Below are 23,897 nucleotides of genomic sequence, written 5' to 3'. Positions count from 1 at the left end.
ACACACACAATTCTGTTAAGCTTCAGGGTCTGCATGATGGCATGTGTTTGCTCCAAGACTTCATTCACAGTGGACATGGCTGTTGCAGGAGCATTGATAGTGGGCAGGTAGCTTACAGTGTCCTGGGCCACTACAATGTCGCTGCGGATTTTTATGTTGAACCCAGTCCAACTGCTGGTGGTCTGATCCTCATGGTCTGACATTCTAGCCAGAAGCCAGATATGGTTTTTGGTTTTTGAATCCTGGACCTCCTTGGTAGTGTTAACATTCGAAGTCTCAATCCTGGGTGGCTCTCCCCGCTGCCCAACATTGTATATCGGTAGCATTAATTCTGTCAGAGTTATGCTTCTTTTCTTCGACTTGGTTACATCTGGCAGGACTTTCTTTGTCACAGAGCATGCAACATTGGACTGAACAGCAATGCCATTGACTCTATGAGATGTACCTGCTCCACTTAGTGTCTCCTCAAGTCTGTCAATGTTATCCCAGGCCAGGGTTGTGAACACACCTGGGTAGATACTTGCTGGCATTGGGATGTCATCCTTTGAACATTCCAACTTCTGGATACAAAGGGCTGTATCGATCTCCTCAGCCATTGAATATGACACACAGTGGCCAAGACGATTCAGAGTTCGAATCAGTTCTGTATTGCCGGTCAAAGACTTAACTGCAAAGGATAGCAGTACGTGCTTTGGTGGCTTTGTCTTTCCATTGGTAACAGCAAAAACCAAGTCACTGCCGAAGGATGTGGCAAGACGTTGAGCTCTTTCACAGGTAGTTTGGCACTCACAATCTCCTGTAAGCAGGGTTTGCAGGAATTGAGTGACTAATGCAGGAACGACATTCTGATCTGTATTGGGAGGCCATGGCTGACTCACATCTTGCTTCTTGATCTCATTCCTTAGCTGCATTGCTGCTTTGGTTACGATATCTCCAGAGTTAGCAGCTCTTGCTTCTTGCAGATCTTTTGTCATGCTGTGTACTTGCCGGACAAGGTCGTCCATTGATAGGCTACATGGATAGACTAGAAGCTTACCTTTCTCATCTGAGAGAAAGCGGAGTGATTCCCCAATCTCTGTTTCAAGTTTTCGTCGAACATGTTTCTTTGTCGATGGTTTCAGTTGGATGATACCACGGGATATCATTAATCTCTCAAGCCTAGATGTGAGGTTTATCATAGGCAGTACTTCTGGGTTTGGGAACAATTTAGTCCTTATATACAAGAAGAGTTCTTCAAGGGCCTCTTTCTCTGCCTCTTCGTAGCGTACTTCCTCGCTTTCGACCTGATTTTCAGCTGCACTAGACCTACAGGCCACTTGGGAATCATCTTTTGTGAATAGTTTGTAGCACGACTTGTGGTAGTGCCCCTCTGCAGCAACAAGGTCTCTGCTAAGTAAACCAAGTATTCTCTGTGTGCCTTTCCTTATCGCTGCTCTGCGGATCGTCTCATCTGCTCGTAGCTCAACACACTGGACAATTGGCTCCCTTGTTTGTTTTCCTTTTAGGTACTTGCTTGACTTCTCACAGAAGATACATACTTTGGCATACACCCTGCTATCACTGGGGGCACCCCTCGGTAGCTTCCTCATGGAGATTTTGCTTGCTGTTTCGACATTGACACCCTTGCCAAGGATAGAATCCAGTGACTTCTTCATTGTAAAGATACTACGACATTTACGGTGATATTGTATGTGTGGTATTTCTCCTTCTTCAAGGCCCTTAGCTGCTACCAGGACTGATTCATGCTGCCTGATCTCTGCAGCCCTAAGCAATGTTTTCCAGGAGTCCAAATCCTTAAGGGACGCCAGATCATCGCTGTCATCATTAGAGCAGTGTATGATACAGTCGATCCGTGATTTCTTCCTTGCTGGTACTTCCATCATGCCGTTAGATAGTCAGTAAACACCTGCAAACACAAAGAAAAACATTAAAATTTTATTTACCGTATTTCCTGGCGTATAAGACGACTTTTTAGCCATGAAAAACATGGCTCCAAGAGGGCGGTTGTCTTATACGCCGAATACAGCCGCCGGGGGGAAAGGCCGCCGCGCAGGGAAGGAGGAGGCAGGGGCCCACCTTCATGAGGCGCTCGTTCTTAGAGCTGGGAGCGCTGGTGCTAGGTGACTGTTCCCCCTCTCTCCACAAGTTCCTTACCAGCAGCAGCACACAGTACAGGACTACAGGACCTGTGGTGATGTCACGGCCATGTGATCAGTCACAAGCCTGGGAGGTGTCAGCCTCTACAGAGGGAGATAGGAGCTCTGCAGAGAAGACCGGAGAGTCCTGTTCAGCACAGAACGTGTATGTGTCAGTGTGTGTGCGTGTGTTGGGGCACCTCAGGGTGTCTTCAAATGTGACATAGCCCCCTAGATTTCTTCCAGTAAAATTTGCACTCCAAAAGTCATTTGGCGCTCCTTCCCTTCCGAGGCCTGCCGTTCCCCAATACTGCAGTGTACGACAACATATCGGGTGTTGTTGTGTTCGGGAGAGATTGGTGAACAAATAGTGGGGTGCATTTTTTGCTGGTACACCTCTTAAAAATAAAAAAATGAGCCTAAAATGACACCTTCATGTAAAAAATGCACTTTTTCCATTTTCTCAACCAAGTGTTTCCAACTACTGTGAAACACTGGTTGGGTCAAAGTGGTCACTATACCCCCTAAAAGATTCCTTGGGGGTGTAGTTTCCAAAATAGGGTCACTTTTTGGGGTTTCCACTGTGGGGGTACCTCAGGCAGCCTTCAAATGTGACATGGCCCCCTAGATTTCTTCCAGTGAATCCGCCACCCAAAAACCACATAGCGCTCCTTCCGTGTTGAGCTGTGCTGTGTGCCCATACTTTAGTTTACGAGTACATGTGGGGTGTTTCTATAAACTGCAGAATTAGGGTAACCAAGTTTGGGTTTGCCGTTAACCCTTGCTAGGTTGCAGGTAAAATTGGATTACAATGTAATATCTGGAAAAAAAATGAAATTTTGAAATTTCGCCTTCATTCTGCTAAAATTCCTGTGGAACACCTAAAGGGTTAACAGTTTTTAAAAATGAGTTTTGAACAGCTTGAGGGGTGTAGTTTGCAAAATGGGGTAATTTATGGGTGGTTTCTGTTATGTAAGCCCCTTAAAGTGACTTCAGAAGTGACTTGGTCCTTTGAAAAGTGGGTTTTGCTGTAAATGTGAAAAATTGCGCATAAAACTATAAGCCCTATTACGTCGTAAAACAATAAGGTTTCATTTTCAAAATGATGCCAATATGAAGTAAACATGTGGGGAGTGTAAATTAATAACTATTATGGGGGGTATCAGTATTTTTGTAAAAAGCAGAGAATTTCAAAGTTAAAAAATTGCCGATTTTTCCCAAATTTCCGAATATTTAGCATTTTTTTATATAGAAAGGTAAAATATATTGACTCCCATTTAGCACTGACGTGAAGTACAATATGTCACGAGAAAACAATCTCAGAATGGCTTGGATAGGTGAAAGCGTTCCAAAGTTATTAGCCCATGAAGTGGCACAGGTCAGATTGGCTTAGGCACTTGGGTACAAATAGGCCTAGGGCTGAAGGGGTTAATAAGCTACGTATATGTAAGGGCTATCATATCAAAAAATAAACTACAGACATGCATCTACCTAAAAATACCAAAGAGAATTAGTCACTCCGCTTGGTACCGATATCGTCAAATTTGGTTCTTGGCTCATGGACTATTAGGGTCTCAGTTAGAATTGGGGAGTTTCCACTGTTTAGGCACATCAGGGGCTCTCCAAACGCGACATGGCGTCCGATTTCAATTCCAGCCAATTCTGCGTTGAAAAAGTAAAACAGTGCTCCTTCCCTTCCGAGCTCTGCCATGCGCCCAAACGGTGGTTCCCCCCCACATGTGGGGTATCAGCGTACTCAGGACAAATTGGACAACAACTTTTGGGGTCCATTTTCTCCTGTTACCCTTGGTAAAATAAATTGGACCTGAAGTAAATTTTGTGTGAAAAAAAGTTAAATTGTCATTTTTATTAAACATTCCAAAAATTCCTGTGAAACATCTGAAGGGTTAATATACTTCTTGAATGTGGTTTTGAGCACCTTGAGGGGTGCAGTTTTTAGAATGGTATCACACTTGGTTATTTTCTATCATATAGACCCCTCAAAATTACTTCAAATGAGATGTGGTCCCTAAAAAAAAATGGTATTATAAAAATGAGAAATTGCTGGTCAACTTTTAACCCTTATAACTCCATAACAAAAAAACATTTTGGTTCCAAAATTGTGCTGATGTAAAGTAGACATGTGGGAAATGTTACTTATGAAGTATTTTGTGTGACATATCTCTGTGATTTAAGGGCATAGAGATAGTAGATTGTGAGCCTTCGCGGGCAGGGTCCTCACTCCTCCTGTACCAGTTATGACTTGTATTGTTTAAGATTATTGTACTTGTTTTTATTATGTATACCCCTCCTCACATGTAAAGCGCCATGGAATAAATGGCGCTATAACAATAAATAATAATAATAATAATAATAATAATAATAAAAATTCAAAGTTGGAAAATTGCAAAATTTTCAAAATTTTCGCCAAATTTTCATTTTTTTCACAAATAAGCGCAAGTCTTATCAAAGAAATTTTACCACTATCATGAAGTACAATATGTCACGAGAAAAGAATGTCAGAATCATCAGGATCCGTTGAAGCGTTCCAGATGTATTACCTCATAAAGGGACAGTGGTCAGAATTGTAAAAATTGGCCCGGTCATTAACGTGCAATTAAAAATATCCTGTGAAACGTTTTAGGATTTGCAACTATTTTTCTGCAAAGCCTCCTCATTTCAGGGGCTCAAAAGTAATTGGACAAATTAACATCACCATAAATAAAATATAGTTACATAGTTACATAGTTATTAAGGTTGAAGGAAGACTGTAAGTCCATCTAGTTCAACCCATAGCCTAACCTAACATGCCCTAACATGTTGATCCAGGGGAAGGCAAAAAAAAACCATGTGGCAAAGAGTAACTCCACCATGGGGAAAAAAATTCCTTCCCGACTCCACATACGGCAATCAGACTAGTTCCCTGGATCAACGCCTTATCAAGGAATCTAGTGTATATACCCTGTAACATTATACTTTTCCAGAAAGGTATCCAGTCCCCTCTTAAATTTAATTAATGAATCACTCATTACAACATCATACGGCAGAGAGTTCCATAGTCTCACTGCTCTTACAGTAAAGAATCCGCGTCTGTTATTATGCTTAAACCTTCTTTCCTCCAGACGTAGAGGATGCCCCCTTGTCCCTGTCTCAGGTCTATGATTAAAAAGATCATCAGAAAGGTCTTTGTACTGTCCCCTCATATATTTATACATTAAAATAAGATCACCCCTTAGTCTTCGTTTTTCCAAACTAAATAGCCCCAAGTGTAATAACCTATCTTGGTATTGCAGACCCCCCAGTCCTCTAATAACCTTGGTCGCTCTTCTCTGCACCCGCTCCAGTTCAGCTATGTCTTTCTTATACACCGGAGACCAGAACTGTGCACAGTATTCTAAGTGTGGTCGAACTAGTGACTTGTATAGAGGTAAAATGATGTTCTCCTCATGAGCATCTATGCCTCTTTTAATACATCCCATTATTTTATTTGCCTTTGTAGCAGCTGCCTGACACTGGCCACTGAATATGAGTTTGTCATCCACCCATATACCCAGGTCTTTTTCATTGACGGTTTTGCCCAGAGTTTTAGAATTAAGCACATAGTTATACATCGTATTACTTCTACCCAAGTGCATGACCTTACATTTATCCCCATTAAAGCTCATTTGCCATTTATCAGCCCAAGCTTCTAGTTTACATAAATCATCCTGTAATATAAAATTGTCCTCCCCTGTATTGATTACCCTGCAGAGTTTAGTGTAATCTGCAAATATTGAAATTCTACTCTGAATGCCCCCTACAAGGTCATTAATAAATATGTTAAAAAGAAGAGGGCCCAATACTGACCCCTGTGGTACCCCACTGCTAACCGCAACCCAGTCCGAGTGTGCTCCATTAATAACCACCCTTTGTTTCCTATCCCTGAGCCAGCTCTCAACCCACTTACACATATTTTCCCCTATCCCCATTACTCTCATTTTATGTAACAACCTTTTGTGTGGCACCGTATAAAAAGCTTTGGAAAAGTCCATATACACTACGTCCACTGGGTTCCCTTGGTCCAGTCCGGAACTTACCTCTTCATAGAAGCTGATCAAATTAGTCTGACATGAACAGTCCCTAGTAAACCCGTGCTGATACTGGGTCATAAGGTTATTCCTCTTCAGATACTCCAGTATAGTATCCCTTAGAATGCCCTCCAGGATTTTACCCACAGTAGAGGTTAAGCTTACTGGCCTATAATTACCGAGTTCAGTTTTTGCCCCTTTTTTGAATATTGGCACCACATTTGCTATACGCCAGTCCTGTGGTACAGACCCTGTTATTATGGAGTCTTTAAAGATTAAAAATAATGGTCTATCAATGACTGTACTTAGTTCCTGCAGTACTCGGGGGTGTATCCCATCCGGGCCCGGAGATTTGTCAATTTTAGTTATTTTTAGACGCCGCTGTACTTCCTGCTGGGTTAAGCAGGTGACATTTAATGGGGAATTTTTATCACTAGTCATTTTGTCTGCCATGGGATTTTCTTTTGTAAATACTGATGAAAAAAAGTCATTTAGCATATTGTCTTTTTCCTCATCCTCATCCACCATTTCCCCCAGATTATTTTTAAGGGGGCCAACACTGTCATTTTTTAGTTTCTTACTATTTATATAGTTAAAGAATATTTTGGGATTATTTTTACTCTCTCTGGCAATGAGTCTCTCTGTCTCACTCTTTGCTGCCTTGATTTGCTTTTTACAGAATTTATTTAATTTTCTGTATTTATTTAATGCCTCCTCACTACCTACTTCCTTTAATTCTCTAAATGCTTTCTTTTTGTCCCTTATTGCGCCCCTTACAGCTCTATTTAGCCATGTTGGTTTCCTCCTATTTCTAGTATGTTTATTCCCATACGGTATATACTGTGCACAGGTCCTATCCAGGATGCTAATAAACGTCTCCCATTTTCTTGGTGTATTTTTGTGTCTCAGGATATCGTCCCAGTCAACCGCACCAAGATCCTCCCCCATCCGTTGGAAACCCGCCCCCCCGAAGTTCAGCGTTCCCGTCACCCCCCCACTACCCATCCCACCAAAGGCCACACGAAAACTTATTATTTTGTAATATGTTAATTTTGTTAATGTTAATTTTTAATACTTTGTAGAAAATCCTTGGCAGGCAATAATTGCCTGAAGTCTGGAAGCCATGGACGTCAGCAAACACTGGGTTTCCTCCTTTGTGATGCTTTGCCAGGCCTTTACTGCAGCTGACTACAGTTGTTGCTTATTTGTTGGTCTTTTCTGCCTGAAGTTTTGTCTTAAGCATTTGAAATGCTGCTCAATAGGGTTGACATCTGGTGACTGACATTGCCATTGCAGAATATTTCACTGATTCACATGATTAAGGGTGCTTGTTCACCAGAAACGCGTTGATATCGCATTTTAATTTTTGTTGTTGCTGATGTTTTATCCTCCACCGAATATGATTTGAAGTGAATAAAGGAAGATTTTTTTCACTACCTCGTTGAGCTGGATTCCTCATCATTTCCTAGAATATTTCACTACTTTTCGTAAATAAATAATCTCCTGGGTTGCTGGCGCAGTATGTTTTGGGTCATTGTTCTTCTGTACTGTGAAGTGTCGTCCAATCAACCTTGCTACATTTGGTTGAATCTGAGAAGAAAGTATATCCCTGTACACTTCAGAATTCATCTGGCTGCTTCTGTCTTCAGTCATATCATTAGGCACTAGTGACCCAGTGCCATTGGAAGCCAAGCATGCCCATGCCATCACACTGATTCCACAGAGGATGTGTTGTGCTTTGTTGAATCATGAGTCAGTCATTCTCCATACTTTCTTGTTCCCGTCATTCTGGTACAAGTTGATCTTAGTTTCATCTGTCCAAAGAATGCTTTTCTAGAACTGGGCTAGCATCTTTAGATGGTTTTTGGCAAAGTCTAATCTGGATTTTCTATTTTTAAGGCTTATTAATGCTTTGTACCTTGTAGTGAACCCCCTCTGTATTCACTCTCATAAAGTCTTCTCTTTATGATCGACATGGATACTGACACTTCTACTTCCTGGTGCATGTTCTTCACTTGGTGGATGTTGTGAAGGGATTTTCCTTCACCATGGAAATTCTGTGATCATCCACCACTGTTGTCTTCTGTGGACATCAAGGCCTTTTTGAGTTCCCAAGATCACCAGTTTGCTCTTTTTTTTTTTTTTTTTAAGAATGTACCAAACTATTGATTTAGCCACTCCTAGCATTTCTTCTATCTCACTGATAGATTTTGTTTTTTCAGCCTAATTTTTCAGTCTATTTCTTTTCCATTGCAAGCTCATTTGACAGCATGTTGTGGGTTCATAGCAACAGCTTTCAAATGCAAATTCCACATGTAGAACAGCTTCAGAACTTTTACCTGCTTATTTGATGATGGATTGAGGGAAAAGCCCATACAGCTCATTAAAAAGCTTTTGAGATAATTGTCCTATTACTTTTAGTTTGCTTGAAAAAGAGACAGCTATTATTAAAAAAAGCTGTAATTCCTAAACGCTTACTCCATTTTTGATGTGAATATCCTCAAATTGGAGCTGGGAATCTGCACTTTAAGCCCATATTGATTACACAGGTCAACAAAAAAAAAATTTTTTTCTGGTGTCCAAAATATTTTAATGAATTTGGGGTATTTTTGGGGTGCTGATTCTGAATATGCTATCAGTTTTGCCAGATTGGCTCAAGTTTTTGACATTTTTGGTATCTTATTTATAGCACTTGTTGGTAAATGCGACGCATCATCTCATTAATTTCTTTGGATTAGTGTTGTGGATTCTGTTTTTGGGCTCCCTCTGGTGGTTACAACTGGTACTGGGTGACTTTGGTGGGTTGCGGTTTCTGGTTTCCACCTGTCCATCAGAGGCTGGGTGTTTCCTATTTAACCTGGCTTCCCTGTCATTCCCTTGCCGGCTATCAATGTTCTCAGATGTTCTCAGTTTGGTTCTGACTACCTGCTTCCAGATCTCTCAGGATAAGCTAAGTTATGCTTTTCAGTTGTTTTGGTTTTTTGTCCAGCTTGCTAAATATTACTCTATGCTAGTTGGAAGCTCTAGTGGGCTGAGGTGCTCCCCATGTGCCATGAGTTGGCACATGGGTGCTTGTAATCTCAGGATGGTTTTTGATTAGGGTTTTTTGCTGACCGCTCAGACCCCTTTTGTATCCTTCTGCTTTCTAGTTATAGCGGGCCTCGTTTTGCTAACTCTATTTTCATATCTATGTGCGTGCCTTCCTCTCATTTTCACCGTCAATACATGTGGGGGGCAACTATACCTTTGGGGTTTATTTCTCTGGAGGCAAGCTAGGTCTTTATTTCCTCTGCAGTGCTAGTTAGCTCTTAGGCTGGCGCGAAGCGTCTAGAATCAACGTAGGCACGCTCCCTGGCTATTTCTAGTTGTGTTTGTCAGGAGTAGGGCAGCGGTCAGCCCAGGTTCCATCACCCTAGAGCTCGTCCGTTATTTTAGTTATTTTTGCTTGTCCAGTGCGATCCCCTAGCCATTGGGATCCATAACAGTATAGCCGGCCCACAAAGTGTTAATTGTTTGGGCTGAAGCAGGAGAAAAAGAAGTGTTGAAGGGAAATTTTTTATTTTTTTTCCCTCAGAGTTTTGCTGCCTAGCCTTTAATTGCTGTCTAGCTGCGTCTTACCTCCTCTTAACCCTTGAATGGCTCTGACCTTAGCTGTTTAACATGGATGTCCAGAGTTTGGCTTCCAGCCTGAATAATCTCGCTGCAAAAGTTCAAAACATACAGGATTTTGTTGTTCACACTCCCATGTCTGAACCTAGAATTCCTATTGCAGAGTTTTTTTCTGGAGATAGATCTACCTTCCTGAATTTCAGGAACAATTGCAAATTGTTTCTTTCTTTGAAATTTCACTCCTCTGGAGACCCTGCTCAGCAGGTCAAGATTGTAATATCTTTCCTGCGGGGCGACCCTCAGAATTGGGCATTTGCATTGGCACCAGGGGATCCTGCATTGCTCAGTGTGGATGCGTTTTTTCTGGCACTGGGATTGCTTTATGAGGAACCTAACCTGGAGATTCAGGCTGAAAAGGCTTTATTAGCCCTCTCTCAGGGGCATGATGAAGCGGAAGTATATTGTCAAAAATTTCGGAAATGGTCGGTACTTACTCAGTGGAATGAGTGCGCACTGGCTGCAAACTTCAGAGATGGTCTTTCTGAGGCCATTAAGGATATTATGGTGGGGTTCCCTGCGCCTACAGGTCTGAATGAGTCTATGACTATGGCCATTCAGATTGATCGGCGTTTGCGGGAGCGCAAACCTGTGCACCAGTTGGCGGTGTCTTCTGAACAGGCACCTGAGACTATGCAATGTGACAGAATTCAGTCCAGAAGTGAACGGCAAAATTATAGGCGGAAAAATGGATTGTGTTTTTATTGTGGTGATTCAGCTCACGTTATATCAGCATGCTCTAAACGCACAAAAAAGGTTGATAAATCTTTTGCCATTAGTACTCTGCAGTCTAAGTTCATTTTGTCTGTAACTCTGATTTGTTCACTGTCATCCATTTCCGTCGATGCCTATGTGGATTCGGGCGCTGCCCTGAGTCTTATGGATTGGTCATTTGCCAAACGCTGCGGTTTTAGTCTGGAGCCTCTGGAAGTTCCTATTCCTTTGAAGGGAATTGACTCTACACCATTGGCTATGAATAAACCGCAGTACTGGACACAAGTGACCATGCGCATGACTCCCGTTCATCAGGAGGTGATTCGCTTCCTTGTACTGTATAATTTACATGATGTACTAGTGCTTGGTCTGCCATGGTTACAAACTCATAATCCAGTCCTGGATTGGAAAACAATGTCTGCGTTAAGCTGGGGATGTCAGGGGGTTCATGATGATGCACCTCTGATTTCAATCGCTTCATCTACTCCTTCTGAGGTCCCTGCGTTTTTGTCTGACTATCGGGATGTTTTTGAGGAGCCTAAGCTCAATTCGCTCCCTCCTCATAGGGATTGTGACTGTGCTATAGAATTAATTCCTGGCAGTAAGTTCCCTAAGGGTCGTTTATTTAATCTGTCAGTGCCAGAGCATACTGCTATGCGGAATTATATTAAGGAGTCCTTGGAAAAGGGACATATTCGTCCATCTTCGTCCCCTCTGGGAGCAGGTTTTTTTTTCGTGGCTAAAAAAGATGGTTCCCTGAGGCCTTGTATAGATTATCGCCTTCTGAATAAGATTACAGTCAAATATCAGTATCCATTGCCATTATTGACTGATTTGTTTGCTCGCATTAAGGGGGCTAGGTGGTTCACTAAGATAGATCTTCGCGGTGCGTATAATCTTGTGCGGATAAAGCAGGGTGATGAGTGGAAAACCGCATTTAATACGCCTGAGGGCCATTTTGAGTATTTGGTAATGCCTTTTGGACTTTCTAATGCTCCTTCAGTCTTTCAGTCCTTTATGCACAATATTTTCCGTGAATATCTGGATAAGTTTATGATTGTGTATTTGGATGATATTTTGGTGTTTTCTGATGACTGGGAGTCTCATGTCCTACAGGTCAGGAAGGTGTTTCAAGTCCTGCGGGCCAATTCTCTGTTTGTGAAGGGCTCAAAATGTCTCTTCGGAGTCCAGAAGATTTCTTTTTTGGGGTACATTTTTTCTCCTTCTACTATTGAGATGGATCCCGTCAAGGTTCAGGCGATTTGTGACTGGACACAACCTACATCTGTTAAGAGTCTTCAGAGGTTCTTGGGTTTTGCTAATTTTTATCGTTGGTTCATTGCTAATTTTTCCAGTGTTGTTAAACCTTTGACTGATTTGACTAAAAAGGGTGCTGATGTTGCTAATTGGTCTCCTGCGGCTGTGGAGGCCTTTCAGGAACTTAAGCGCCGGTTTTCTTCTGCTCCTGTGTTATGTCAGCCAGATGTTTCACTTCCTTTTCAGGTTGAGGTTGATGCTTCCGAGATTGGAGCGGGGGCGGTTTTGTCACAGAGAAGTTCCGATGGCTCGGTGATGAAGCCATGTGCGTTCTTTTCTAGAAAATTCTCGCCCGCCGAGCGCAATTATGATGTGGGTAATCGGGAGCTTTTGGCCATGAAGTGGGCATTTGAGGAGTGGCGTCATTGGCTTGAGGGTGCTGGACATCGTGTGGTGATCTTGACTGATCACAAAAATCTGATTTACCTTGAGTCTGCCAGGCGTCTGAATCCTAGACAGGCTCGTTGGTCGTTGTTTTTTTCTCGTTTCAATTTTGTGGTTTCATACCTGCCAGGTTCAAAGAATGTGAAGGCAGATGCTCTTTCCAGGAGTTTTGTGCCTGACTCTCCTGGAGACTCTGGGCCTACTGGTATCCTTAGGGATGGGGTAATATTGTCCGCCGTCTCCCCAGACTTGCGACGTGCATTGCAGGAGTTTCAGGCGGATAAACCTGATCGTTGTCCACCAGAAAGACTGTTTGTTCCGGATGATTGGACCAGTAGAGTCATCTCCGAGGTCCATTCTTCTGTGTTGGCTGGTCATCCGGGAATATTTGGTACTAGAGACTTGGTGGCCAGGTCTTTTTGGTGGCCTTCCTTGTCAAGGGATGTGCGTACCTTTGTGCAGTCTTGTGAAGTGTGTGCTCGGGCTAAGCCTTGCTGTTCTCGGGCCAGTGGGTTGTTGTTATCCTTGCCTATCCCGAAGAGGCCTTGGACGCACATTTCCATGGATTTTATTTCAGATCTCCCTGTCTCACAGAAAATGTCCGTTATCTGGGTTGTGTGTGACCGCTTTTCTAAGATGGTTCATTTGGTACCCTTGCCTAAGTTGCCTTCCTCCTCTGAGTTGGTCCCTTTATTTTTTCAGAACGTGGTTCGTTTGCATGGGATTCCGGAGAATATCGTTTCTGACAGGGGATCCCAGTTTGTGTCTAGATTTTGGCGGACGTTTTGTGCTAAGATGGGCATTAATTTGTCTTTCTCGTCTGCATTCCATCCTCAGACGAATGGCCAGACGGAGCGAACTATTCAGACCTTGGAAACTTATTTAAGGTGTTTTGTTTCTGCTGATCAAGATGACTGGGTTGCCTTTTTGCCACTGGCCGAATTTGCCCTTAATAATCGGGCTAGTTCTGCTACTTTGGTTTCTCCTTTCTTTTGTAATTCGGGGTTTCATCCTCGTTTTTCCTCTGGTCAGGTGGAGCCTTCGGATTGTCCTGGAGTGGACGTGGTGGTGGACAGGCTACATCAGATTTGGAATCAGGTGGTGGACAATTTGAAGTTGTCTCAGGAGAAGGCTCAGCAGTTTGCTAATCGCCGTCGCCGCGTGGGTCCCCGACTTCGTGTTGGGGACTTGGTGTGGTTGTCTTCTCGTTTTGTCCCTATGAAGGTCTCTTCTCCCAAGTTCAAGCCTCGGTTCATCGGTCCTTATAAGATCTTGGAGATTCTTAACCCTGTATCTTTTCGTTTGGATCTCCCAGCATCGTTTGCTATTCATAACGTGTTCCATCGGTCGTTATTGCGGAGGTATGAGGTGCCCGTTGTTCCTTCGGTTGAGCCTCCTGCTCCGGTGCTGGTGGAGGGAGAATTGGAGTATGTTGTTGAGAAGATCTTGGATTCTCGTGTTTCCAGACGTAAACTCCAGTATTTGGTTAAGTGGAAGGGTTATGGTCAGGAGGATAATTCCTGGGTGGTCGCCTCTGATGTTCATGCGACTGATTTGGTCCGCGCCTTCCATAGAGCTCATCCTGATCGCCCTGGGGGTTCTCGTGAGGGTTCGGTGACCCCTCCTCAAGGGGGGGGTACTGTTGTGGATTCTGTTTTTGGGCTCCCTCTGGTGGTTACAACTGTTACTGGGTGACTTTGGTGGGTTGCGGTTTCTGGTTTCCACCTGTCCATCAGAGGCTGGGTGTTTCCTATTTAACCTGGCTTCCCTGTCATTCCCTTGCCGGCTATCAATGTTCTCAGATGTTCTCAGTTTGGTTCTGACTACCTGCTTCCAGATCTCTCAGGATAAGCTAAGTTATGCTTTTCAGTTGTTTTGGTTTTTTGTCCAGCTTGCTAAATATTACTCTATGCTAGTTGGAAGCTCTAGTGGGCTGAGGTGCTCCCCATGTGCCATGAGTTAGCACATGGGTGCTTGTAATCTCAGGATGGTTTTTGATTAGGGTTTTTTGCTGACCGCTCAGACCCCTTTTGTATCCTTCTGCTTTCTAGTTATAGTGGGCCTCGTTTTGCTAACTCTATTTTCATATCTATGTGCGTGCCTTCCTCTCATTTTCACCGTCAATACATGTGGGGGGCAACTATACCTTTGGGGTTTATTTCTCTGGAGGCAAGCTAGGTCTTTATTTCCTCTGCAGTGCTAGTTAGCTCTTAGGCTGGCGCGAAGCGTCTAGAATCAACGTAGGCACGCTCCCTGGCTATTTCTAGTTGTGTTTGTCAGGAGTAGGGCAGCGGTCAGCCCAGGTTCCATCACCCTAGAGCTCGTCCGTTATTTTAGTTATTTTTGCTTGTCCAGTGCGATCCCCTAGCCATTGGGATCCATAACAGATTAGTACTTGAACTGAGCAGTTCTCAATATAGTTTTGTGTTAATTAGTGTTCTAAAAGTTTGTTCATAGCTTGATTTTTGCACTAACTTTATGTTGTTGTCTGTTTTCCAGTGAAAAGCATGAACTCATCAAGAAGAAGTTGTCTTAACGATCCAGACTCATTCTGTTACATTTGTGGTGAATACACACTGCCAAAACATAGAAGAAACATAACAGACTTCGTAAAAAAAGTGTATTTTGCCTATTTTGGGGTTATGCTTGGGGACCAAGACAAGTTTTGGGCACCACACATAGTGTGCAAAGCATGTATCGAATTATTACGAAAATGGAGCAAAGGACAAAGAAAAAGCTTCAAATTTGGTGTTCCAATGGTGTGGAGAGAGACAAAAAATCATCATGATGACTGTTATTTCTGTGCAGTGCAAGTGCAAGGATTCAATAAGCATAAGAAACGAAAATGGGAGTAACATGGAATCTGCAAGAATGCCTGTCCCTCATTGTGAAGATGTGCCTGTACCTGTGTTTACCATAAATAACAGTCATCATGATGATTTTTTGGCTCTCTCCACACCATTGGAACACCAAATTTGAAGCTTTTTCTTTGTCCTTTGCTCCATTTTCGTAATAATTCGATACATGCTTTGCACACTATGTGTGGTGCCCAAAACTTGTCTTGGTCCCCAAGCATAACCCTAAAATAGGCAAAATACACTTTTTTTACGAAGTCTGTTATGTTTCTTCTATGTTTTGGCAGTGTGTATTCACCACAAATGTAACAGAATGAGTCTGGATCGTTAAGACAACTTCTTCTTGATGAGTTCATGCTTTTCACTGGAAAACAGACAACAACATAAAGTTAGTGCAAAAATCAAGCTATGAACAAACTTTTAGAACACTAATTAACACAAAACTATATTGAGAACTGCTCAGTTCAAGTACTAATCCAAAGAAATTAATGAGATGATGCGTCGCATTTACCAACAAGTGCTATAAATAAGATACCAAAAATCTCAAAAACTTGAGCCAATCTGGCAAAACTGATGACATATTCAGAATCAGCACCCCAAAAATACCCTAAATTCGATGAAATATCTTTGGCACCAAAAATGCTGTTGACCAGTGTTATATATGTATCTTGAGTATGTTTTGGTAAACAGCTAAAATGACAAAAACTTGTTTCACTGGACCCAACTGCAGACGAGTTGTCATGTAACTGTAGCAACCATTTGCCACCTTTAACAATAACCCCAAATTGAAATACAAACCATAAGTTAATGATGTTTAGTCTGCTATCCAATGGCCAAGGTGGAGTAAAATGTGTATGGCTGTGTCAGGGTAACTATCATTCACCAGACGATTATTTGTACATCGGTTGTTCAACCATCAACCTATTTAATCCACAGTGTATAGCGACCTTTACAATAATGAAACCCTTTCTATGCAGATTGTGCATCTGTCTTTTCCCTATATATATAGTGTACATCTTTTCTCATGTGATCCTTACAAAAGTTCTCAAGCATGTATCTGTCTTTTTACAGGAACCTCCCTCTCCAACTCAGAACAACTTTGAGAAAGGCATGAAGCTGGAGGCAGTAGACAGAAAAAATCCCCATTTTATCTGCCCTGCGACCATTGGGGAGGTAAAGGGAAGTGAGATCCTTGTTACGTTTGATGGATGGAGAGGAGCTTTTGATTATTGGTGCCGATATGACTCCAGGGATATCTTTCCAGTGGGATGGTGCTCTCTGACTGGTGACAACCTTCAGCCTCCAGGAAATAAAGGTATGGACTACACTGAAAAAGTATGTGTTTTATTTTAGTTAGCTACTGAGTAAGGCCACTTTCACATGTTTAGTATTTGTTCAGTATTTTACATGTGTGAGCCAAAATCAGGAGTGGGACAATCAGAGGAAACGTATAATAGGTTTCTACGTAATACGTATAATACGTCACCACTTCTGTATTTATCACGACTCCTGGTTTTGGCTTACAGATACTGATGTAAAATACTGAGTAAATACTGAACATGTAAACATGGCCTAAAGCTGCCATACACAACAATTTTTGTCTTGCCAGAATATAGACATTAAAGTCTATTGGTTTGTTCGGACAAGCAAACCCACCATCCACATACTAGACTGTAGTGGAAGGACAGATATTTAATCAACATAGTGGCAAATAAGCAGCTGAATTCAACTTTGATACCTTAACCCCCTCGCTCCATTCTCGGCAGGTAATGGCAGTGTGTTACAGCCAGATCCTGCCTTTAACAATGCCTCGCACCACCCGCAATTATTAACCTTTTAAATGCCACTGTCAAACTCTGACAGCGGCATTAACAGCGCGCCGGCATGTGGGTGCTTCATTGTAAACACCCATCAGCACGACCACGACATGATCTCTGGTCGCTAATGGGTTGTTATGACAGCAGGTGGTCTGTTGAAGACCTTCATGCTTGTCATCACATAGCTCCCTGTGGCCAGTCTTCAAAGGAGACTCTGGTATTCTGTATATAGCACAAGTGATCAGATGATCAGAGCTTCAAGTCCCCCTAAGGGAGCTAACAAAAACAGTGAAAAGTAGAAAAATATGTTTTAAAAAATGTGGGGAAAAAAACAAAACCTTAAAAGTTCAAATCACCCATAACAAAAATACAAAAAATACACATAAGTGGTATCACTGCATTCAGAAAAATCTGATCTATCAAAATATAAAAATAATTTGCCCAATTGGTAAATACTGTAAACAAAAAAAATCAAAAACCCCAAAATTACATTTTTTTTATTCGTGCAATACCACAAAAATGCTGTAGAAAGCGATCAAATCATCATATCTATCCCAAAATGGTATCAAAGAAAAAAATGTCGTCTCGCCCCACAAAAAAATAAGCCATCACACATCTCCATTGACTGAGAAATGAAAACATTACAGATCTTACATTACATTACAGGAATATGGCGACACCCCAAAATTCAGCTTTTTTTCACTACTAAAATAATTTGCAAAAATGGACATGTTTGGTATCATTGTAGTAGTATTGATGAGTAGAATCACATTGCAAGGTCATTTTTAGCACACAATGTACACGGCAAAATCAATTGCCAAAAACGTCAGACTTGCAGGGTTTTTTTCACAATTTCTCCCACTTAATTTTTTTTCCAATGTTCCAGTACACTATATTGTAAAATGAATAGTGTCATTCAAAATTAAAACTCGTCCTGCAAAACACAAGCCATGAGCCATATTTATGTAGACAATGAAAATTATGACTCTGGGAAGAAGGTGAAGAAAAACCGAAAACGCAAAAGCGGAAATTGGTCGTGTCATGAAAGGGTTAAAAGGAACCTCTCCAGTCTCCGAAGTTGCTACCATGAGGTTGAATTGGCCAATAACCTTATTGCGTCAAAGTCCCTGGTCAGACGCAGACATAACTATACCTACACTACCGTTCCAAAGTTTAGGGTCACCCAGACAATTTAGTGTTTTCCATGAAAACTCATACTTTTATTAATCAAATGAGTTGCCAAATGAATTTAAAATGTAGTCCAGACATTGACAAGGTTCAATAAAAAGATTTTTATTTGAAATAATAATTTTCTCCTTCAAACTTTGCTTTCGTCAAAGAATGCTCCGTTTGCAGCAATTACAGCATTGCAGACCTTTGGCATTCTAACAATTTGCTGAGGTAATCTGGAGAAATTTCACCCCATGCTTCCAGAAGCCCCTCCCACAAGTTGATTTGGCTTGATGAGCACTTTTTGCGTACCATACGGTCAAGCTGCTCCCACAACAGCTCAATGGAGTTGAGATCTGGTGACTGCGCTGGCCACTCCATTAAAGATAGAATACTAGCTGCCTTCTTCTTCCCTAAAGAGTTCATTAATAATTTGGAGGTGTGCTTTGGGTTATTGTTCTGTTGTAGGATGAAATTGGCTCCAATCAAGTGCTGTACACAGGGTATGGCAAAGACGTTGCTAAATAGAGTGATACCCTTCCTTATTCAATAACCCTAATTTGTAAAGCGCTGCGGAATATGTTGGTGCTATATAAATAAAATTATTATTATCCCTTTTACCTTGTACATATCTCCCACTTTACCAGCACCAAAGCAACCACAGACCATCACATTACCTCCACCATGCTTGACAGATGGCGTCAGACACTCTTCCAGCATCTCTTCAGTTGTTCTGCGTCTCTCAAATGTTCTTCTGTGTGATCCAAACGCCTCAAACTTGGATACATCTGTCCATAACACTTTTTTCCAATCTTCCTCTCTCCAATGTCTTTTGTTATGACCCCAATGGCAGAGGGTCTCAAAAGTACATACCAAGTCTGCAAACACAAAAAACCAGCTCATAGGGCAGTGGTAACTGGGCTGACCATATATCTAATCCTAGCACCACAAATAGCAGCAGCCGGGGAACGTGCCTACGTTGGTTCTAGACGTCTCGCGCCAGCCGGAGAACTAACTAACCCTAGAAGGGAAAAGATAGACCTTTCTTGCCTCCAGAGAAAAGACCCCAAAAGTTGGATACAAGCCCCCAACAAATAATAACGGTGAGGTAAGGAGAAAAGACAAACGTAAGAATGAACTAGATATTTAGCAAAGAGAGGCCCACTGACTAATAGCAGAATATAGTAAGATGACTTATATGGTCAGCAAAAACCCTATCAAAATTTCCACGCTGGATATTCAAGAACCCCCGAACCGTCTAACGGCCCGGGGGAAGAACACCAGCCCCCTAGAGCTTCCAGCAAAATCAGGAATCACATTTAGTACAAGCTGGACAAAAAATAAGAGCAAAGCAAATAACCAAAAAACAAGGAAGCAGGACTTAGCTTAATTTTGCAAGATCCAAGACCAGCAGACAGGAGCAAACAGAAAGGAACTGATTACAACGATGCCAGGCACAGGACTGAGAAACCAGGAAGTTTATATAGCAACACCCCTGGACTAACGACCCAGGTGGGTGCCAAACTGAGGAAAGACAATCCCAGAGTCATATCACTAGTGACCACAAGAGGGAGCCAAAAAAGTCTAATTCACAACAGTCTTTGTTCTTTTGTCCATATTATTCTTTTCCTTTTATTAGCCAGTCTCAGATATGGCTTTTTCTTTACCACTGTGCCCTGAAGGCCAGCATCCTGGAGTCGCCTCTTCACTGTAGACGTTGACACTGGCATTTTGCGTGTACTATTTAACTACAGACTCCAATGTACTTGTCTTGTTGCTCAGTTGTTTAGCAGGGTCTCCCACTTCTCTTTCTACTCTGGTTAGAGCCTGTTTGTGATCTCCTCTGAAGAGAGTAGTACACACCGTTGTAGGAAATCTTCAGTTTCTTGGCAATTTCTCGCATGGAATAGCCTTCATTTCTAAGAACAAGAATAGACTGTCGAGTTTCACATTAAAGTTTTTTTTTTTTTTTTCTGGCCATTTTGAGAGTTTAATGGAACCAACAAATGTAATGCTCCAGATTCTCAACTACCTCAAAGGAAGGTCAGGTTTATAGGTTCTCTAATCAGCCAAACTGTTTTCAGCTGTGCTATCATACTTGCACAAGGGTTTTCAAGAGTATTCTAACCATTCATTAGCCTTCTTACACAGTTAGCAAACACAAAGTACCATAAAAACACTGGAGTGATGGTTGTTGGAAATGGATCTCTATACACCTGTGAAGATATTGCATTACAAACCAGACATTTGCAGCTAGAATAGTCATTTACCACATCAACAATGTATAGAGTATATTTCTGAATCACTTAATGTTAGCTTCATTGGAAAAAAACTGTGCTTTTCTTTCAAAAATAAGGAAATTTATAAGTGACCCTAAACTTTTGAATGGTAGTGTACATATAACCCCTGGCAAAAATTATGGAATCACCGGCCTTGGAGGATGTTCTTTCAGTTGTTTAATTTTGTAGAAAAAAAGCAGATCCTAGACATGGCACAAAACTAAAGTCATTTCAAATGGCAACTTTCTGGCTTTAAGAAACACTAGAAGAAATCAAGAACAAAAAATGTGGTAGTCAGTAATGGTTACTTTTTCTAACCAAGCATAGGGGAAAAATGATGGAATCACTCAATTCTGAGGAAAAAAATATGGAATCACCCTGTAAATTTTCATACCCAAAAATAACACCTGCATCAAATTAAATCTGCTCGTTAGTCTGCATCTAAAAAGGAGTGATCACACCTTGGAGAGCTGTTGCACCAAGTGGACTGACATGAATCAGGGCTCCAACATGAGAGATGTCAATTGAAACAAAGGAGAGGATTATCAAACTCTTAAAAGAGGGTAAATCATCACGCAATGTTACAAAAGATGTTGGTTGTTCACAGTCTCCTGTGTGTAAAATCTGGACCAAATACAAACAACATGGGAAGGTTGTTAAAGGCAAACATACTGGTAGACCAAGGAAGACATCAAAGGGTCAAGACCGGAAACTTAAAGCAATATGTCTCCAAAAAAGGAAATGCACAACAAAACAAATGAGGAACGAATGGGTGGACACTGGAGTCAACATCTGTGACCGAACTGTAAGAAACCGCCTAAAGGAAATGGGATTTACATACAGAAAAGCTAAACGAAAGCCATCATTAACGCCTAAACAGAAAAAAACAAGGTTACAATGGGCTAAGAAAAAGCAATCATGGACTGTGGATGACTGAATGAAAGTCATATTCAGTGATAAATCGCGAATCCGCATTAGGCAAGATGATGATGCTGGAACTTTTGTTTGGTGCCGTTCCAATGAGATTTATAAAGATGACTGCCTGAAGAGAACATGCAAAGTTCCACAGTCATTGATGATATGGGGCTGCATGTCAGGTAAAGGCACTGGGGAGATGGTTGTCATTACATCTTCAATATATGCACAAGTTTATGTTGATATTTTGGACTCTTTTCTTATCTTATCAATTGAAAGGATGTTTGGGGATGATGAAATAATTTTTCAAGATGATAATGCATCCTGCCGTAGAGCAAAAACTGTGAAAATATTCCTTGAAAAAAAGACACATAAGGTCAATGTCATGGCCTGCATATATTCCGGATCTCAATCCAATTGAAAATCTTTAGCGGAAGTTGAAGAAAATGGTCCATGACAAGGCTCCAACCTGCAAAGCTGATCTGGCAACAGCAATCAGAGAAAGTTGGAGCCAGATTGATGAAGAGTACTGTTTGACACTCAAGTCCATGCCTCAGAGACTGCAAGCTGTTATAAAAGCCAGAGGTGGTGCAACAAAATAATAGTGATGTTTTGGAGTGTTTTTTTGTTTGTTTGTTTTTCATGATTCCATAATTTTCCCCCCAGAATTGAATGATTCTATAATTTTTTCTCTATGCTTTGTTAAAGGGAACCTGTCACCCCCAAAATCGATGGTGAGGTAAGCTCACCGTCATCAGGGGCTTATCTACAGCATTCTGTAATGCTGTAGATAAGCCCCCGATGTTACCTGAAAGAGGAGAAAAAGAGGTTAGATTATACTCACCCAGGGGCAGTCCCGCTGCGGTCCGGTCAAATGGGTGTCTCGGGTCCGCTCCTGCGCCTCCTATCTTAATTCCATGACGTCCTCTTCAGGTCTTCACGCCGCGGCTCCGGCGCAGGCGTACTTTGTCTGCCCTGTTGAGGGCAGAGCAAAGTACTGCAGTGCACAGGCGCCGGGCCTCTCTGACCTTTCCGGCGCCTGCGCACTGCAGTACTTTGCTCTGCCCTCAACAGGGCAGACAAAGTACACCTGCGCCGGAGCCGCGGCGTGAAGACCAGAAGATGGAATGGAATGAAGATGGGAGGCGCTGTACCGCACCTGAGACACCCATCGGAGCGGGACCGCCCCTGGGTGAGTATAATCTAACGTCTTTTTCTCGTCTTTCAGGTAACATCCGCGGCTTATCTACAGCATTACAGAATGCTGCAGATAAGCCCCTGATGACGGTAAGCTTACCTCACCATCGATTTTGGGGGTGACCGGTTCCCTTTAAAAAAAATAGTAACCATTACTGACTACCACATTTTTTGTTCTTGATTTCTTTTAGTGCTTCTTAAAGCCAGAAAGTTGCCATTTGAAAAGACTTTAGTTTTGTGCCATGTCTGTGATCTACTTTTTTTCTACAAAATTAAACAACTGAATGAACAGTCTCCAAGGCCGGTGATTCCATAATTTTTGCCAGGGGTTGTATATAAAGCAGGGTTGTGGTGTCGGTAGGCTAAATCTCCGACTCCTCAATTTCCATGACTCCGACTCCAACTCCGACTCCCTCATATATGGCTCATGTTTAAGCTTAAGTGACAATTTTACTGTGGTAAAATTATTATTATTATTTATTTATATAGCACCACTGATTCCATGGTGCTGTACATGAGAAGGGGTTACATATAAGTTACAGATATCACTTACAGTAAACAAACTAACAATGACAGACTGATACAGAGGGGCGAGGACCCTGCCCTTGCGGGCTAACATTCTACAGGATGGCGGGGAAGGAGACAGTAGGTTGAGGGTTGCAGGAGCTCCGCTGTTGGTGAGGCGGTAGCTTCGGTAGTGATGAGGAGGCAGCAGGGTCAGTGCAGGCTGTAGGCTTTCCTGAAGAGATGGGTTTTCAGGTTCCGTCTGAAGGATCCGAATGTGGTTGATAGTCGGACGTGTTGGGGCAAAGAATTCCAGAGGATGGGGGATATTCGTGAGAAGTCTTGGAGGCGATTGGATGAGGAGCGAATAAGTGTGGAGGAAAGAAGGAGGTCTTGGGAGATTAGTAGATTACGTGAGGGAAGATATCGGGAGATTAGTTCAGAGATATATGGAGGAGACAGGATATGGATGGCTTTGTAGGTCAGTATTAGTAATTTGTCTATATAATCTGACACGTCACTCCTTCTGTAAATAAGGTGCACGGAAAAGGGTAGCCAACCCTTATATCTTAAAATAATACAAAATCCCGGCACTCAAAGAGTCATGAAGAAGGATAGTAGCTTTTATTTATTTATATATTCCACGTAAATCAATAACGTTTCGGTCTCATGACCTTCATCAGACTACGGTACAAAAATAAAGAAAAAACATGATATCGTAACTGCTGATTACAATTCATATACAATTTATCATAGCAGACAATGTCCTAATCAATACCACTGCATTTCATTATGATATAATGGATCATGTTCGTAAACAAGATTCTCTCTCATATAACCACATAATAATAAACAGCAAAAAATAAAGATAAACCTC

At 41.9% G+C, this 23,897-nt stretch overlaps 1 protein-coding gene across 3 annotated transcripts in view; it reads left to right on the top strand.

The window, feature by feature from the left end:
• The window catches only part of SCMH1 (Scm polycomb group protein homolog 1), a 434,218-nt gene that overhangs the window by 274,687 nt on the left and 135,634 nt on the right, over window positions 1-23,897 (top strand). For all 3 annotated transcript variants that reach the window (XM_077295619.1, XM_077295618.1, XM_077295617.1), the window contains exon 6: window positions 16,210-16,453. In XM_077295619.1, coding sequence (XP_077151734.1) covers window positions 16,210-16,453 — 244 coding nt within the window. The remainder of the gene's footprint in view (window positions 1-16,209; window positions 16,454-23,897) is intronic.

The sequence above is a fragment of the Ranitomeya variabilis genome, chromosome 3 (genome assembly GCF_051348905.1).
Source record: "Ranitomeya variabilis isolate aRanVar5 chromosome 3, aRanVar5.hap1, whole genome shotgun sequence".
Lineage (NCBI taxonomy): Eukaryota > Metazoa > Chordata > Amphibia > Anura > Dendrobatidae > Ranitomeya > Ranitomeya variabilis.
This window is presented reverse-complemented; position numbering and strand designations above follow the sequence as displayed.